At 29.6% G+C, this 15,569-nt stretch overlaps 7 protein-coding genes across 12 annotated transcripts; 4 read left to right on the top strand and 3 right to left on the bottom strand.

Annotated features, from left to right (window-relative positions):
• Positions 1-409: 409 nt before the first annotated feature.
• Positions 410-2,108, top strand: LOC126914418 (5'-AMP-activated protein kinase subunit beta-1). 3 transcript variants are annotated; one of them, XM_050718356.1, is made up of 6 exons: positions 441-553; positions 668-702; positions 799-1,009; positions 1,101-1,379; positions 1,464-1,694; positions 1,774-2,108. In XM_050718356.1, the coding sequence occupies exons 3-6, from the start codon at positions 815-817 to the stop codon at positions 1,918-1,920; spliced, it is 852 nt and encodes a 283-aa protein (XP_050574313.1). In that variant the 5' UTR covers positions 441-553; positions 668-702; positions 799-814; the 3' UTR covers positions 1,921-2,108. The 3 variants fall into 3 exon arrangements, with proteins under 3 accessions (XP_050574312.1, XP_050574314.1, XP_050574313.1); XM_050718355.1 differs by lacking the exon at positions 668-702 and having other exon boundaries at positions 410-553; XM_050718357.1 differs by lacking the exon at positions 668-702 and having other exon boundaries at positions 438-553; positions 784-1,009.
• LOC126914412 (pancreatic triacylglycerol lipase-like) lies at positions 1,868-4,070 on the bottom strand. Of its 2 annotated transcripts, XM_050718345.1 has the most exons (6): positions 3,732-4,070; positions 3,365-3,566; positions 3,136-3,284; positions 2,884-3,060; positions 2,531-2,806; positions 1,868-2,469 (listed from the first exon to the last, which is right to left on the bottom strand). In XM_050718345.1, the coding sequence occupies exons 2-6, from the start codon at positions 3,469-3,471 to the stop codon at positions 2,231-2,233; spliced, it is 948 nt and encodes a 315-aa protein (XP_050574302.1). In that variant the 5' UTR covers positions 3,472-3,566; positions 3,732-4,070; the 3' UTR covers positions 1,868-2,230. The 2 variants fall into 2 exon arrangements, with proteins under 2 accessions (XP_050574302.1, XP_050574301.1); XM_050718344.1 differs by having other exon boundaries at positions 3,365-4,070.
• An 80-nt stretch (positions 4,071-4,150) lies between these two features.
• On the bottom strand, positions 4,151-5,834 carry LOC126914410 (F-box only protein 22-like). The gene is made up of 5 exons (XM_050718340.1): positions 5,666-5,834; positions 5,346-5,506; positions 4,935-5,241; positions 4,471-4,859; positions 4,151-4,393 (listed from the first exon to the last, which is right to left on the bottom strand). The coding sequence occupies exons 1-5, from the start codon at positions 5,830-5,832 to the stop codon at positions 4,308-4,310; spliced, it is 1,110 nt and encodes a 369-aa protein (XP_050574297.1). The 5' UTR covers positions 5,833-5,834; the 3' UTR covers positions 4,151-4,307.
• A 227-nt stretch (positions 5,835-6,061) lies between these two features.
• LOC126914384 (zinc finger protein 665-like) lies at positions 6,062-9,307 on the top strand. The gene is made up of 4 exons (XM_050718265.1): positions 6,062-6,203; positions 6,304-6,492; positions 6,572-6,739; positions 6,814-9,307. Exons 2-4 carry the CDS (start codon positions 6,319-6,321, stop codon positions 9,001-9,003), a joined length of 2,532 nt encoding a protein of 843 aa, XP_050574222.1. The 5' UTR covers positions 6,062-6,203; positions 6,304-6,318; the 3' UTR covers positions 9,004-9,307.
• Positions 9,308-9,399: 92 nt separating this feature from the next.
• Positions 9,400-11,899, top strand: LOC126914405 (sphingosine-1-phosphate phosphatase 1-like). Its single transcript, XM_050718332.1, has 4 exons — positions 9,400-10,410; positions 10,487-10,688; positions 10,773-10,997; positions 11,069-11,899. The coding sequence occupies exons 1-4, from the start codon at positions 9,948-9,950 to the stop codon at positions 11,484-11,486; spliced, it is 1,308 nt and encodes a 435-aa protein (XP_050574289.1). The 5' UTR covers positions 9,400-9,947; the 3' UTR covers positions 11,487-11,899.
• On the bottom strand, positions 11,810-13,421 carry LOC126914417 (PIH1 domain-containing protein 1-like). Of its 3 annotated transcripts, none has more exons than XR_007709649.1 (7): positions 13,203-13,421; positions 13,060-13,123; positions 12,802-12,984; positions 12,565-12,737; positions 12,231-12,476; positions 12,026-12,174; positions 11,810-11,952 (listed from the first exon to the last, which is right to left on the bottom strand). XR_007709649.1 is itself a non-coding variant. In XM_050718353.1 (7 exons), the coding sequence occupies exons 1-7, from the start codon at positions 13,260-13,262 to the stop codon at positions 11,896-11,898; spliced, it is 927 nt and encodes a 308-aa protein (XP_050574310.1). In that variant the 5' UTR covers positions 13,263-13,421; the 3' UTR covers positions 11,810-11,895. The 3 variants fall into 3 exon arrangements, 2 of the variants coding, with proteins under 2 accessions (XP_050574310.1, XP_050574311.1); XM_050718353.1 differs by having other exon boundaries at positions 12,026-12,169; XM_050718354.1 differs by lacking the exon at positions 11,810-11,952 and having other exon boundaries at positions 12,031-12,182.
• A 54-nt stretch (positions 13,422-13,475) lies between these two features.
• Positions 13,476-15,563, top strand: LOC126914401 (inactive peptidyl-prolyl cis-trans isomerase FKBP6). Its single transcript, XM_050718315.1, has 6 exons — positions 13,476-13,692; positions 13,787-14,036; positions 14,115-14,575; positions 14,647-14,835; positions 14,917-15,028; positions 15,098-15,563. Exons 1-6 carry the CDS (start codon positions 13,652-13,654, stop codon positions 15,386-15,388), a joined length of 1,344 nt encoding a protein of 447 aa, XP_050574272.1. The 5' UTR covers positions 13,476-13,651; the 3' UTR covers positions 15,389-15,563.
• Positions 15,564-15,569: the final 6 nt, after the last annotated feature.

Raw genomic sequence — 15,569 nt, 5'->3', positions numbered from 1 at the left:
ATCTATGAAAATGATGATTTCAAACGACAACCACTCTACACATATTTATAATCGTGTTAGATCAAAACAAAACATGCGCGCACACATCTAGTTTTCATTTGTTACCAATATTATAAATACATAATGTTACCTTAATAGATATGTGTAATATTATAGATTTATAGAAAAGATTTAGATTTTAGATAAAGGACCACTCGAATCGAGCGTATAAAAATAATAAATTTCACTTTACTTGCTTAAAACGATTTTTGAAACCGTAACAAACGTATGCAAACGCTCTTTTTACGAGCGCTCTTGTTAATATTGACAAATCGTACGACTTCTCTGTTATATTCGCTGTCGATATAATTTACAAATACAATTTGTAAGTCAGAATTTCCGGCAGTTGATAATGTAGGTGCTTATTATAATCGTCAACTTATCGATAAGTAGATCTTCAATAAGTGAAGTAGCCATTTTTAGTCAAATCTAATGAAATCATTACTTTTGTTTCACTTACTGTCTTTTGACGTTATGATTTTTTATCGTGTTTAATTTATAGATTAAAAGCAAGGTATGTACAAATTAAAAGCTACTACCAGTGAAAATGAAATAATCTGTATCACTATCAATCTAAAGTTTGGTTGTCATTTTATTTAAATGAGATAAAATTTCGTTGAATTCTTAGATTCTTGTAAACAAAACAAGTGATTTAAAAGAAAGGTGAAGATATAACTATACTTTCCTCTATATCTTTTTACTCGTTCGTATCAAATTAATAAATACTTTGATCGTTACATTTAGTCTGTTTTGCGATAGAAATTGCAGCCTAATAATGGGTAACGCTGGCAGTAATCAACCAGTTGGCCATCATCACACTAGCAGCACAAATAGAGAACACCGCCATACTAAAGAATATCCTCCACCTTCACCAGGGAAGGAAGGCCAAGCTTTTGTTTTTGATAAGAAGCCAAGCCAAAAATTAGTTTTCCAATCGTCTCATGAGGAGGAAGAACCTTATTTTGCTAAGGTATTTTTAGTAATTCATTATGTTAAATACATTAGTTGCAAATTCACAGAAAGATCTATTTAAAAAATTTTCTCATCATTTTTACCAACAGACTAATACACATCAAGATGGAGAAGACTTTAGTTCTCAACGTCCACGTTCTAATACAGTATCTGAAGGAACCAAAGTAGCAGATAGCAAAGTTCTACCAACGGTGTTTAAATGGGAGGGAGGTGGTAAACAGGTTTATATCAGTGGAACTTTTACTGGATGGAAAACATTACCAATGGTTAAGAGTCATGGTGATTTTGTAACAATTATTGATTTGCCAGAGGGGGAACATCAATATAAGTTTTTTGTTGATGGTGAATGGAGACACGATCCAGATATAGTAAGAAATAATTTTCCTAATTTTAAACGATATTAAAATATCCATTCATTTGTACATGCTTTAATAAAAATATTTTATTAATAGAAAATTGTTGATAATGGAATGGGTTCCAAGAATAATTTGGTATCTGTAAGAAAATCTGATTTTGAAGTTTTTCAAGCACTTGCAAAAGATAGCGAAGGTGTTATTAGTAGTGCTCAGACTGAGTACGGCCAAGAAATTCCTCCTAATAAGCCCTGGGAGAAAGTAGCTGGTCCACCAATATTGCCACCTCATTTGCTTCAAGTTATTCTCAATAAAGATACTCCTTTATCTGTAAGTTTACAAAAATGTATTAACAAGCATTTTAATTTGCTACAAAATGTATTATTATTTTTACCGATACTAATTTCAGTGTGAACCAACGCTTCTACCAGAACCAAATCATGTTATGTTAAATCATCTATATGCTTTAAGCATTAAGGATAGCGTAATGGTTCTATCGGCGACGCATCGTTATCGTAAAAAATATGTTACAACCTTATTATACAAACCGATTTAAGGTCCTTCAGTCATTCCCTAAGATATTGGCAATTGTTAGTTACATCGAAGCAAGGTATATTTTGTAGGTAAGATGAAATATCGATGTGTAAAACAAATATTTGGAAATTGACAAACATAGAGTTTCTTGTATTTGAAATGTTAAATAATGTAATTATTATTTATTAAAATGAAATATTTTCCATTAGATATCTTGCATATAATAAGCCATTTTTACTAAATATACATTTTATTCTATGATTGATTCTGCTTGCTATCTATATATATATATATAGTATATACCTTCTTTTCTTAAATACCAAATATTTTATTTAAATCGTATTATCAGTTATTTCCATCTGATTAGAATAAGGGGATTCAGATCTTGTTGTGAGAAAATAGGTTCCAGTCGCCGTTTTATCAACATGTTCTCCTAATAGTGTAGTTTTGGAATAATTACAACTTCCTTGCATAAATTGATCCCATGTATCACACTTACTCGCCACAAACCCAGTTTTAGAACCAATACTTTCGGTAAAATATACACGTGCTCGACCATGGCTACATGCCTCTATAGAAAAAGAAACATAGATATATGTACTTATTGCTAAAGCATACAAATGATATATTACCCATTATTTCTGGAATACAACAGCAACCAGGCTGAACGGCTGTTCCTCCATTTGGGTAAAAATCTACGCTTCCTAAAGGTTGCAAATAGCCTAAAATTCCGCCACAAGAATGAATAATATCGACAAACATCGCGTCTGTAGGATCTAATCGAGTTTTATCCGACGTAAGTAAATGAAATCCAGGCAAAGCGGGATCTAAGCCGGTTATTCTTCCTAAGTGTCCGGAAGTTATTAAACTTCCGGTGTTACCAGCTACATGCGCTCCAAGAGAATGCCCTTCGTAAAATAATAATGAAAATATAGAAAACGTGGAATAATTACTAGATCTGAAGTTCGTTATATTAATAATATACCAATAAAATGAATATTTTCGGTTTTAAGTTCTGTTTCTGCCACTAAGAAGTCGATAAATTCAGCAGATGTTCTTCCCACCCTTTCTGTATTACGCATTGGTCCAAGATAGAATGTACTTGCAGCCAGAGGTTGCCAATCAACCATAATAACATTATAATTGTTATACTTTAAATACGCTACGTAATTATAATAAACGGTAAAATATACCGACTTTCTAGAATTACGTTCTCAAATCTTTAAAATGACAATACCTTCTTTCATATCAACGAGGCCAGCATTCATTGCACTTGATTTCCATCCATGTGTTATAAATTTAGTTTCGCGAGACGGATCAAAATTAGAGTTGTGAAGTCCTTTAGTATCGTTCGTATATAATTGAGTACCATTTTCTGGACTAGATCTTGAAATATATTTATGTTTCAAAAGGATTATAAAACGTGTTTTCGTAAATATTTAAATTTTATAAACTTTTGAATATACCGAGTATAAAGAACGTAAGAAACTTGTGAGTCATCAAAAATGCCTCGTTCATCATTTTCTGTGTGTCTCAGTACCGCAACTTGAGGCTGATCATTTCCATCAGGCATAAAAATCCAATCTACCCCATATCCATCGTATCTTTGTTGCAAACCACTGTTCCATGCTTGGCAAACCGTAAAATTAAATAAAATAACAGGCACAACTAGAATATAGAATATAGTACTAGAGTATAGTAATATAGTCATTGTTTCGCTTTAAACAAACACCGTATTTAATATGTTAAATAAATTATAAATGATCCTAAAATAATTATACAAGATTTCCACACGGTGAAGAGTTCAATGTCCTAGTATTTATATATCCTTACTTGACTTAATTTGATGGGAAAAGCTTCAAAGTACAACCTTATAAACCCTGGCAATATCATACTAAACATAAATAAATTCTTTCACGGCCCAGTTTCCTTTATTTTATCTTTACCGTGGTATCGTACGTGCGGAAATACTGTCAAGTAGTTGTCTGGAATCAGGCAATGTTTTAAACATTATAATTATATTCAAAGAGGTGCAGGTTTTTGTCCAATTAACTGTCGGATATGCTAAGTGTTTCCATATCGCGTTGAAACGGTTACGCGTACATGATATTAAACAAAGTTGTTTTCCATACTGGTAATCATTTTTAAATTGCTTTTTTCCGGAAGCCAACCATTTTTTAAGAAAAAAAGTAAAAATTTTCGTGCTATAGACATTTTTATGGGGCAATAAATTAGGAAATAACATAAAAAAATCTATATGAACATAAAATATATTAAGATACATTATTATATAACATATATTTTTAAATCACCATTGTTGATTGTTTATGTTACAATTAGCCACTTAACATATATCAAATATATTTTGATATTAATTTAATTGATAGTTCAGATTTCTTCATTATAGATTCAAGTCAATTTCTGGCCATATGTAATTATTAAAAATACAGTAGATCTTTCATGATACCAGTAGTCTTCTGTATAATTAAGACTTTCTGAAAAAATTTATAATAAAAGTGCATTATTTTCCATTGTTATAATAACGTCTGTGGTCATAATGAAAGATATTTACTGCTTGATATCGTATTTTCTCCGAATTCTCCATCACCGAAACAGCCTACCAATGGTACCTCTGGAAACAGCTTTTTGAAAATAGTAGACTCTACGTCCCTTTCATTAAACATATTTGTTCCACGTTCACAACATGCAAACATGTAACCTATGGAATGTTTTCTTAATGAAATATCATTCTTAAATGATTCCAACTTCTGTTCAACTAGTTCTTTAGTGTTGCAACTATCATCCATAACTATAGACCATGAATCTATTTCTCCAACTATAATAATTCCAACACAGAATGCATATGAAAAGCATCTCTCATCATGACTAAGATTTTTTGAATTACACACATATAAATCCTTGACTACTCCTCCCCACACAGAAGGTCTAACTTTTCCATTACTAAATGTAAAAACAGCATTATGTTGTTATAATATAATATAATATAATACCAGATTATGAAATTTAGAATTTTACCATAATTGTAATATCCTTGCAGTTCTCTGTGCTAGAGCACGACCTGCTTGATTACAAAATAGTAGAAGGCATTTAGATCTATTAGTTTCATATTTGACAAAAGCTAGTCTCATTTGTTGATAATACTGTGTAAAATCATCTCGTGAAGCAATTGTAATTACTTTCATTGTTACATCAGGTATTTCAGGTAGAAATGCATATACTCTTTTCTGAAGAACTCTTTCCATTTCTGCATTTTCAATAAGTATACCAAATGTGGACAGTGTTACAATTTCACAACTTTGTGGAAGAACTTGACAAAGGCAATCTTGATAGAACCAAACATGATGATTAAAAGCAGAGTGATATATGTACTTTATGGAAACATTTAACTTAAAATTAAAAAAGCTGCGGTACAATTCAAATAAATACCTTGCCTAATGCTTCGTTTATGTAGACCTTTAAAAACTAATCCTAATGCTGGTTTGTCCCGTAATTTTTCTATAACTTTAATATATTTTTTACCACTGTTTATTAAAGTAGTAGGACCTCCCCTGGTTCGTTTTTCATCGTTTGCCACTTCTAACCAAGACCTGAAATATAAAGCCCCACATGTTAATACATTTTACAAAAATTTAACACACAAATGTCTACTTTTGAAGTTTATTCAATTTTGATTAAATAAATTTTTGGCAATGAATTTTTTCTTCATTTAGGATATAAAAATTTAATGAAATATCGAACATTCACACCTGCAAACCATCGAAGCATTCAATAGATCTACCCAATTCAAATATTTAAATACAAGTCGTAAAACATCATAGGTTAAGTATAAATCAGTATGATGTTTTTTTCTCTCTTTGACATTCAGTGTACTATCATCGTCTTCGTAACTTCTTTTTGCTGATAAACTTGCCATCACTTAATTGTATAATATAGTAAAATTACTCCGTTCTTTCGTATAATTTGACAAAACGCTACGGTTTAAGTGTGTCAATATTTCAAATCACTATTTACGTATTTATTTTTTCATAATGTTTGCTTATGTCATGAACAACTGAAATAAACAGATTATCGTTCGATTTGTATTCCCTCTCTTTTATTAATATTTTATTTATCTTTAAAGATGGAGTTAGATAAACTATATATTATAATAAATAACAATAACAACAATATTGAGAGATCATTGTTTTGAAAAGGTGATGTCTTAAGAAACCTTGAGTTTTCACAACTGTCATAGAAACTCTACCAGAAGCATTGATGAACTTTCGCAGAAAAAGGAAATAACGTGTATGTGATAGTAAATGCACCACATCATATCTAAATTATGATCTTTTGTTGAATATTCTAAAGAATTTGAATGTGAATATATTTCTATTTAAACACTTAGTTTAGCTACGGTCCAATGGAAATCGAAAATAAAACAACAATTTCATCAAATGATTGTGGCAATGTTTGCCGTGTTTGTCTTGCAACAAATCAAAATAATCAATGCATTTTCGATAGTAAACGAAGTGATTCATTTAATGAAAGTACAATTGATTTGTCTGAAAAACTTCGTTTGTGCAGTGGCGTGGAGGTTAGTTCAATTCCAATAGTTTCTTTTTTCTTCAATGTTTGTTTGCTATATTTTTTATAATGTGATTTTTACTGGATAGGTACTGGAAAATGATGGTTTACCTTCCACTATTTGCACGAAATGTATATTAAAGATCAATGATGCCCATGAATTAAGAAGGCAATGCCAGCGATCTGATATCCAATTAAGAGAATTGTATGGTAAAGTGGAAAAAATATATAATATCAATTTATGTAAAACTACAAAAGTAAGTATTTTACATTTGTAAAAAAAGAGTATATTTACAAAATTGTTGTTATTTCGTCCTTTATTGCTCACCAGGATAAATTTTCCCAGACTGATTATTCATTTACTTCTGATTTAATCAAAATTGAAGCTGATTCATTTTCTGCAATGGGTTATAATTCTTATCCAGTGGTAATGCTTAATTCTAGTACTAAAGACATAAAAGATCATGAAGTAATTAATGAATCAAAGTACGCAGAAGATAAAGAATCCACTAATAACTTGAATAAACAAAATGCCTATATTAAATGTAAACAAACAGAATATGAAAAAAGTGTTACAGGAAGAGAAGTTTATCGAACAAGAAGAATGACAATGTTTAAAAGAGTAACATCCATAGAAAATTTAAAAAATCATAAAGAAAGACAGAGACAATATATAAAAAAGAATACAGCTGTTAAATGGGATGATGATGCAGCAGATATTAAAAAGACAGATTCTCAATGTTCTTATAGTTGCCCGAAATGTACCAGGTGCTATTCCAGCAAAAGATCTTTGGATAGACATATATTAACTCATAATGAAAAGAAATTCACATGTGATAAATGTAACAAACATTTTTTTCAACTTGATAAATTGATACAACATAATAAACTACATATTGTTAAAGAAAAACCTAAACCAGTATTGTGTAAAATATGTAATAGGAATTTTAGGAAAACTGATACTATGGTAAGACATTTAAATGTTCATAAAAGAACTAATCCAAAGGAGGTCCTTTCTATTCTGAAAGAAATTAGAGATAAAAGAAAATTGGAAACCATAACTGAACCAGAAAGAAAAGAAGTTGAAAATAATAAAGATAAAAAAGAAACAGAGGAAGAATTTGCAACTAATGAGAATAATACTTTAAGTGTCCTAAAAAAAAGGACTTTAGAATCTAAAGATAAAAAGTGTAATTCTGGCTCATTATCTACTGAACTACTGATATCTACTGAAAACTTTGATTCTTTCGATCATGAGACACTTTATCGATGTAACTACTGTACCAAGCGTTATGCGAACGAAAAATCTCTTCAAAAACATTTACAGATTCATATTGAAAAAAGATTTGTTTGCAATGTATGTAATATGAAATTCTTTCGGCAAGATAGATTAAATAGTCATAAAAATCGATATGGACATAATGAAAATTCAGCATTAGAGGTGCAAAAACCAAGTGACGATAAGTCAGCCATTAAATTAATAAACAGTTGGATCCGAGAGGAGCTTGATTCAGATAACGAGGAAAAGGGTTTTCCTTGTAAAATTTGTGGAAAATCATACGACACAAAAAAATCCTTACTAAAGCATCAATTAAGTACGCATAATACAGAAGGAGAAAACTGCACAACGTGCGGTAAAATGTGTGCCTGTGACGAGAAGGAGAAGAATCAACATAAGTCAAACGAAAGATTAAAACCATATCGATGCGGAGAATGTAATAAATCCTTTGAAAAGGAAGTTAAATTACAAAAACATATAAGAATTCACGAGCGCGCTAAGGAACAGCAAGATGTAAATTTTAAACGATTTTTATGTCACATATGTAGCAAAACGTTTAGACAAAATACAGGTCTCATGTTCCATATGAGGACGCATACGGGATATAAACCTCATGTTTGTAAATATTGTGGAAGAGGATTCACTTCAAATTCTAATTGTATCAATCATGAAAGAACTCATACTGGCGATAGACCATTCGTTTGTCACTTTTGTAGTGCTGCTTTTGCCAAATCATGTACGCTTAAAGCACACATTACAACACATACTGGAGAAGCAAATTATCATTGTAAAACTTGCGGTAAATCGTTTAGGCGACTAAAGTACTTAAAAGAACACAAATTTACGCATACGGGGGAAAAACCATATGCTTGTAAGATTTGTGGCACTGCGTATAGCCATTCTGGTAGTTTATTTGTACATGAGAAAAAGTGTAAAGCGCAATATAACAGTTATCAATCCAACTCGACGCAAAATATACAAACCTATTGCGAATCGGAAACGTCTTCACCAACCTCTATCATTACCGTTTTACCGCAAGTTTATTTAAACAATACTAATGCGATAAACACACAAAGTAGTAAAACCTACATGGACAATATTCAAAAAATAAATTCTCAGAATATTGCTAACATAAATGCTGTTAATACATCAGATTTACATATTCACTCGAATTCCGAAATTTCTGATGTTTCTTTAGCTGTTAAAAGCTTCGCTCTTATCGGACAAATGTTTCAATCGTAGATTAATTCAATGAATGACTGATGAAATTCAAATTGAAATGTTTCTGTGATAAATTTTTATTTTGCAAATATGTTTCAATTATTACTTGAAATATATTTTGCATGGATAAAAAAGAATAATAAATGTACGAAATGTTTTTTATTGCATTTTTAAGTGGTATCACTCGTTACATATTTCATATATTGTAAAATATGGGAATGGGATTAATTTTATTTTGTAAGTTTTCTATATTGTATATAGAGTTTTGCAATTAGGGTGAAGGATAGTTTATCAAATAAAAAGGCTAAAGTCAATCCCTTTTTCATTAGATCTTTTCTTATTGAAGTATATGTAACTCATATCTTCGTTTAAACAGTTAAAAATATTAATATACATATCTTTATAAAGAAATTAATACATTTCTTAATCGAGATATAACTATCCATTTTATTGTAAAATAACTACAAAATATTAGACGATTACGGTCATTGGTTTAGTCCGGAGCTTGAAGTTGGCGAATCTAAGTTCGCATAGTTGCAGCATCTCTTCCATAACTATATGCTTTATGGAATATGTACTTATATATACGCACAATAATGTACTACAAGAGTGGTAAAAAATGTGTTTAAAGATGATACATACAAATATCATCGATTTTGCGGTTATCTAAACACGTTTGAACTATTCAAATATCTTTTCTTTCATTTTTTACTTGTTGTAAATAAAAATTTAAAAGGAATTACACTTCTTGTAAATAGTTTGATGAATATTCGATAAATTAATATTTATGTGATAGATTTATATTGAATCACCTCCATTTTAGCAATTTTTTTATATATTTAATCTTGATGTATGCAATTTAATGAATTCATCATTGTCGGATTCATATATTCAATAGTAATTTACTAAATTACTAAGTAAAATGTTATTCCTGCGATGAAACTTGTACATTACACGTAGGAACTATGTGGTCAGAAATTGTAGAATATTTAAAAGATGCATCTTTAGTGGCAAAAATACAAAATTGTTTTGGTGTCAAAATACATTATAGCGAAACTTTGAAAGAACATTATAAGGAAAATCTCTGTCCTGAAATCCATGGTACTAATTGTCGAAATATTAAACGCAATGTGAATAGCTGCCAATTAAAATTTGGAGAAGCGAAAGAAAATGGTTATATTACAACGGAAAAAAGATCTGTTTGTGGTGTAAAAACAAATATATGTACGAGTGAGATATACGAACCATCGATCGCCCTCAATTGCAATTATTCTATAACAAACTATTTTTGGTATTATTTATTTTTTTTTGGAACAGAATTAGGGGATGAAATATTTTATTCTACATTTATACCTTTCTGGTTTTGGAATATTGATGGTGCAGTGGGTAGAAGGGTTGTTTTAGTATGGGCTATTATCATGACAACAGGTATGTTATTACTTAATAATATCTAATACATTTTATTTTTAAACAGTGTCATTGCATTATGAAAATTTACATGTAGGTCAAATATTAAAAGATGTTATATGTTGGGCAAGACCTGCATGTCCTCCAGCAGTTCGATTGCAAATAAAATGGTCAGAAGAATATGGAATGCCATCTACTCATGCTATGATTGGTATATCGATTCCATTCAGTGTAGTATTATTTACAATAAATAGGTATCTCTACCCTGTTTCTATTGGTTGGACAATTGCAATGTTGTGGTAAGTGACATATTATTCTCTAACAATAGATTGATTAAAATTCACAAAAGAATTTAAATATAATTGTTATTATTTATTTAAAAGGTGTACACTTGTGTGTATGAGTAGATTATATCTGGGTATGCACACAGTATTAGACATTCTAGCAGGCTTAATGTTAGCCATTGCATTAATGATTCCATTAGTACCTTTAGTGGACTACACAGATTATTATATTCTCTCAAACATTTGGGCTTTGGCAATTTTAATTGCTATTAGTATAGCTGTTATAGTTTACTACCCATGTAGCAAGAAATGGACACCAACCAGGTAATTTATATAATGATCATATAGTTTATAAATATACCAATTTGATTATGACAAACAGCCTTCTATTTTAGAGGTGATACAACTATGGTGGTATCCGTTACCACCGGGGTTCATTTAGGAGCATGGCTTAACTACAATACTGGAGCTATGATAGCACCTACAAAATCACCACCATATGATATTATATGGCCAACATACCCAATGTTTGGTTGCATGATACTTAGAACAATACTTGGATTTTCCAGTATTCTTGTAACAAGGGCTGTTTGCAAATCCCTTTGTTATAGAATAATGTGTGCCATATTAAGAATTAATTCTGAGGACCTCATGAAAAGTCAAAATTATTCAGAAGATAACAATAAGGTTCTTGTTGATCTAGTCCACAAATATGTGACTTGTTTTATGATAGGTGTAAATACAGTGTATCTCTTGCCAAATGTATTTTCTATAATTGGAATCGAACGACCGACATTTTACACGGAAATATAAAACGCTTCCTCCAGTTATAAAAATGATGCATTTATCGGTTTTATCGGTTTTATCGGTATAAAGTAAACATAATATGAAATTATAATCATTGTACAAATCATTCCAATACTAATGTTTGTGATATTGTTTTTGTATACATATATTCATTGTTCGTATTCATTGTTGCTACAGGTCACAGATATGTGAATCAGATGTTCTGTACTATTTTATATACCAAAAGCTCAATTTCAAGTTTCAAACTTGTTAACCTAGTTCCAATTATATTGTTCATATACATGCATTAAAATTATAGTTTCACTGGTAAAAGAAATAGATTGAAACAGTTAATAAGAAAGTTTATATTTTACCTTTTTAGGATATAAACAAATGTTACAATGTTTTTCGTTACAATAAAATAATTGATTAAAAATTAACTTGTTTGAATATTTTCTAAAACTCTTTCCACGGGCATATCTAACCTTAATATCTGTGAAGGAGATAAATTATATGTTATTATAATATTACAAGGAAATGTAATTACAATAAAGTGACATTCTTACCCTGAGATTATTATCTAAAATACATTTCACATATGGTATATTTATGATGTATGGAACTGATAAGTCATATACGAGACCAGTTTTATCAATAGTAATTACAATACGATCTTGGTCAAGAAGTACATCTACCTCTTTTCTAGTAACCTGTACTAAAATACTAATATTTATACACTATTTACTGGAAATTAAATTTTGATTACCTTACCCCTTTAGGTATTTGGAATACGCCAATCAAATGTATAGATATTCCTTTTAAATGTTTCAGTAATACATAATTTTGATTTAAACCAACTACAGTATCTGAAGAAATATTTTCTAAATTACTTTTATTTTCTTTTTCATGAATGTCTTTAGTAGGAATTTTAATTTCCTCAATTAATTGTTTCTGGATTTGTGTGTGAGTTCGTGGCTTACGATCTTCAATCCTGTGCTGTTGTAATTTTCCCATTACCTAAAAGATATACAATTCAGATCTGAGGTCTCTTCTATTTATGTAACATGATCTCATTAACATATGTTTAATTAGAAAATAAATATACTTTTCTATTTTTAAGAATCACATAATCTTCTGTCTTTAATGTTTTGTTAAATTTGTTCGATACACCATCTATTATGACTGATATTGTGAATAGTAAAAAGTTTTTGTTTTTTTGACATTTTTCAAAATATGTTGTATTAATAACAATGTCATATGTCAAACAAGGGGATCCACCTATAATGTTACATGTGATATATTAATTTTAATGTTATATTATCTTGCTATACAATACAGTTACCTTTATCAGTTTCAAATCTTTCACATCCAATACTCATAAGTACTACAAATTCTGAACTTTCTTGTGACAATATCTCAAAAAGTTTTGCATCCGATATATCATCAGGTGGTGGTATTTTATCAGATGTACATATGTTTAAGAACACTTTTTCTCCACCATCAGTTCTTGTTTTTATACATATACCTAGAATATATATATAGAGAGAGACTATATTTGATCAATGTTATTAATTTTGTTAATATTAATAACCGGAATTACCTGGTGTAGGTTGGATAATAAAGAAAGGTTTAGAATCAGATTGTTTTATCAGTGTATCATTATCCTACAGAAATAAAAGATTTATTTGTTTATATATATACTAATTCTAACATGAAAGTCACCTAATTACTATTGTTACTTACAGGTAATATTAGGTTTTTTGTTAATATTGTATCATCTATATCCAAGAATGTGTTATTCATGATGAAAAAATATTTTTATTCATTTACAATATAATATTCGTTTAATAATTAGCAATATCAGAGTTAAAATATTTTCGTATAATGGTTATTCTATTTTTTTGTATATGATCGTTTGTTATGGATGTAATTTGAATATACGTAGACGATAAGCAGTGGTGGGGAGTGAGGAGTGGGGAAGAGTATCTTTCTTTTCATGATCTAAAACCATAACGAAAGATAGAAAGAATTTAACCTTTTCTCTTTGAGTAAAGTCTTTTTGATTTACCAATAATCTTGACAAAATTTTGTAATTATTACTGATCTCCACTGGGATTGCACTAGCATTCTGTCAGAGGAAATAATAAAAATTGAAGTTTGATCAGTTAGATAAATTGATATAAGCTACTAAAATGGAAAAGTGTATAAATGCTTCAGATGGATTTACCCTCAAGTATACAAATCCAAATTTTACAATACAAACCTATATTTTTAATCGAAACGTCGAATAATTTCGAATAAAATCTTTGATAAAATATATATTTCAGAGATTTGACATTAAAAGATGGAATGGTATTTGAAGTTTCTAATAACTGTAAGAACTTCGACGACGAAGATTTTGGTTATTCCACAGATATACCATTAACTAATGATGAAGTATTAGATCTTTTAAATATGGATGATTTTCAAGATGAAGATACTTGTGATAATGATAATATAAATAACCGAATTACAGTTTGTGGTATCAGTTTTAAAAAATTAAAAACTAAAATGACTAATCTTTTTGGAGATGGAAAGGTAAATTATATTACTCGATGTTGTTAGTATATTGATGGTCTTTCATAGAATAATGTTTTTTTTTAATACTGTTTATAGGTCATGAAATTAATAAAACAGGAAGGTGTTGGTACTGTTATACCATGTGATGCACAAGTTAGTATCAAATATATAGCACATTTTGAATTCAGTGATGAGCCATTCGATTCTAGTTTTGCTCACGGAGATACAGAAACCTTACATTTAGGTGAAGATTCATTATTACCTGGTTTAGAGATTGGTATTACATCAATGAAAAAGCATGAAATAGCGATGTTCCTTATACATCCGGATTTGGCATATGGAAAATATGGTTGTGCTCCTCGTATTCCACCAAATGAAGAAGTATTATTCATTGTACATTTAACTGATTATGTGGATAATGGATCTGCTAAGAGATTTCAAAGCTTGTCTTTAGAAGAAAGAAGACAATTTGTAACTGCTGTTAAAGGTGTTCAGGCTAAATTTAATACTGCCAAAGATTACTTTATTAAAAAGAAAATTAAGCAGGCAACAAAAGAGTAAGTATTTTTTAAATGAAATATATATATATATATATCAACACCTTATTATTATTGTTGCGTGTTTTCAGATATGGAAAAGCACTTCAATGGTTAGAAGAAACAGAACTAAAAAATCAGAAAGAGGAAGATGAAGTAAATAAACTACTTTCAAGAGGTTATAACAATCTTGCAATTTGCTACAATATTCAAAATATGCCACGTAATGCTTGTAATGCATGCAATAGAGTTCCTATACCTACATCTAAAACTCATTTCAAGTATGTTGGATTAAAACAAATTCTAAGAAATACCTACATGAACATGATTGTACATTTGTACGTTTTGTATTTATTTTATAGTTATGGACGGGCGTTATTGAGAATGGGAGAGTTTTCTAGAGCAATGGAAAAGTTGCAGCTTGCTCTGAAGATGGAACCTAAAAATATGGAGATTGTCAAGGAAATTAAACTTGTGAGTTAATAAAATCAAAAGATATATATGTTGTTTCTGGAAATATTTTATCATACTCATTACTTCTAGGCAAATGAAAAACAAAGGAAGTACTTGGACATGGAGAAAAAGCTTTGGGAAAATTGCTTAAAAGTCGAAGAAAATAAAAAGAAAGAGCCTTCTGCTTTTGAAAAAGCTGCATACGAGATTTGTAAAAGCTTTTCTGAAGATAATCAAGCCTTGAGACAACCACTTCCTGAATGTTTGACCCCCGAGGAAGACAAATGTATACGTGAACAAGCCGCAGTTTTCGGCTTGATCGTTACTACGCACCAAAGATACGGTAGAGAAATAACATACCTTAGCAAAGCTAATTATTAAAATCTAAGCGCTACTTTAATTAAGATGATATAATATGAAATATTATAGAAAAAACTATTATATAAAAAAGATATATATACATATATATATATATATATATATATATATATATATGTATATATAAATATTTTTGTACTTTTATATTATGAAGAAGAAATTATATTTCATAAAAATGCTTTAC

The sequence above is a fragment of the Bombus affinis genome, chromosome 3, assembly GCF_024516045.1.
Source record: "Bombus affinis isolate iyBomAffi1 chromosome 3, iyBomAffi1.2, whole genome shotgun sequence".
Lineage (NCBI taxonomy): Eukaryota > Metazoa > Arthropoda > Insecta > Hymenoptera > Apidae > Bombus > Bombus affinis.
The sequence above is the reverse complement of the archived record's forward strand: the minus strand, read 5'-3'. Positions and strand labels throughout refer to the sequence as shown.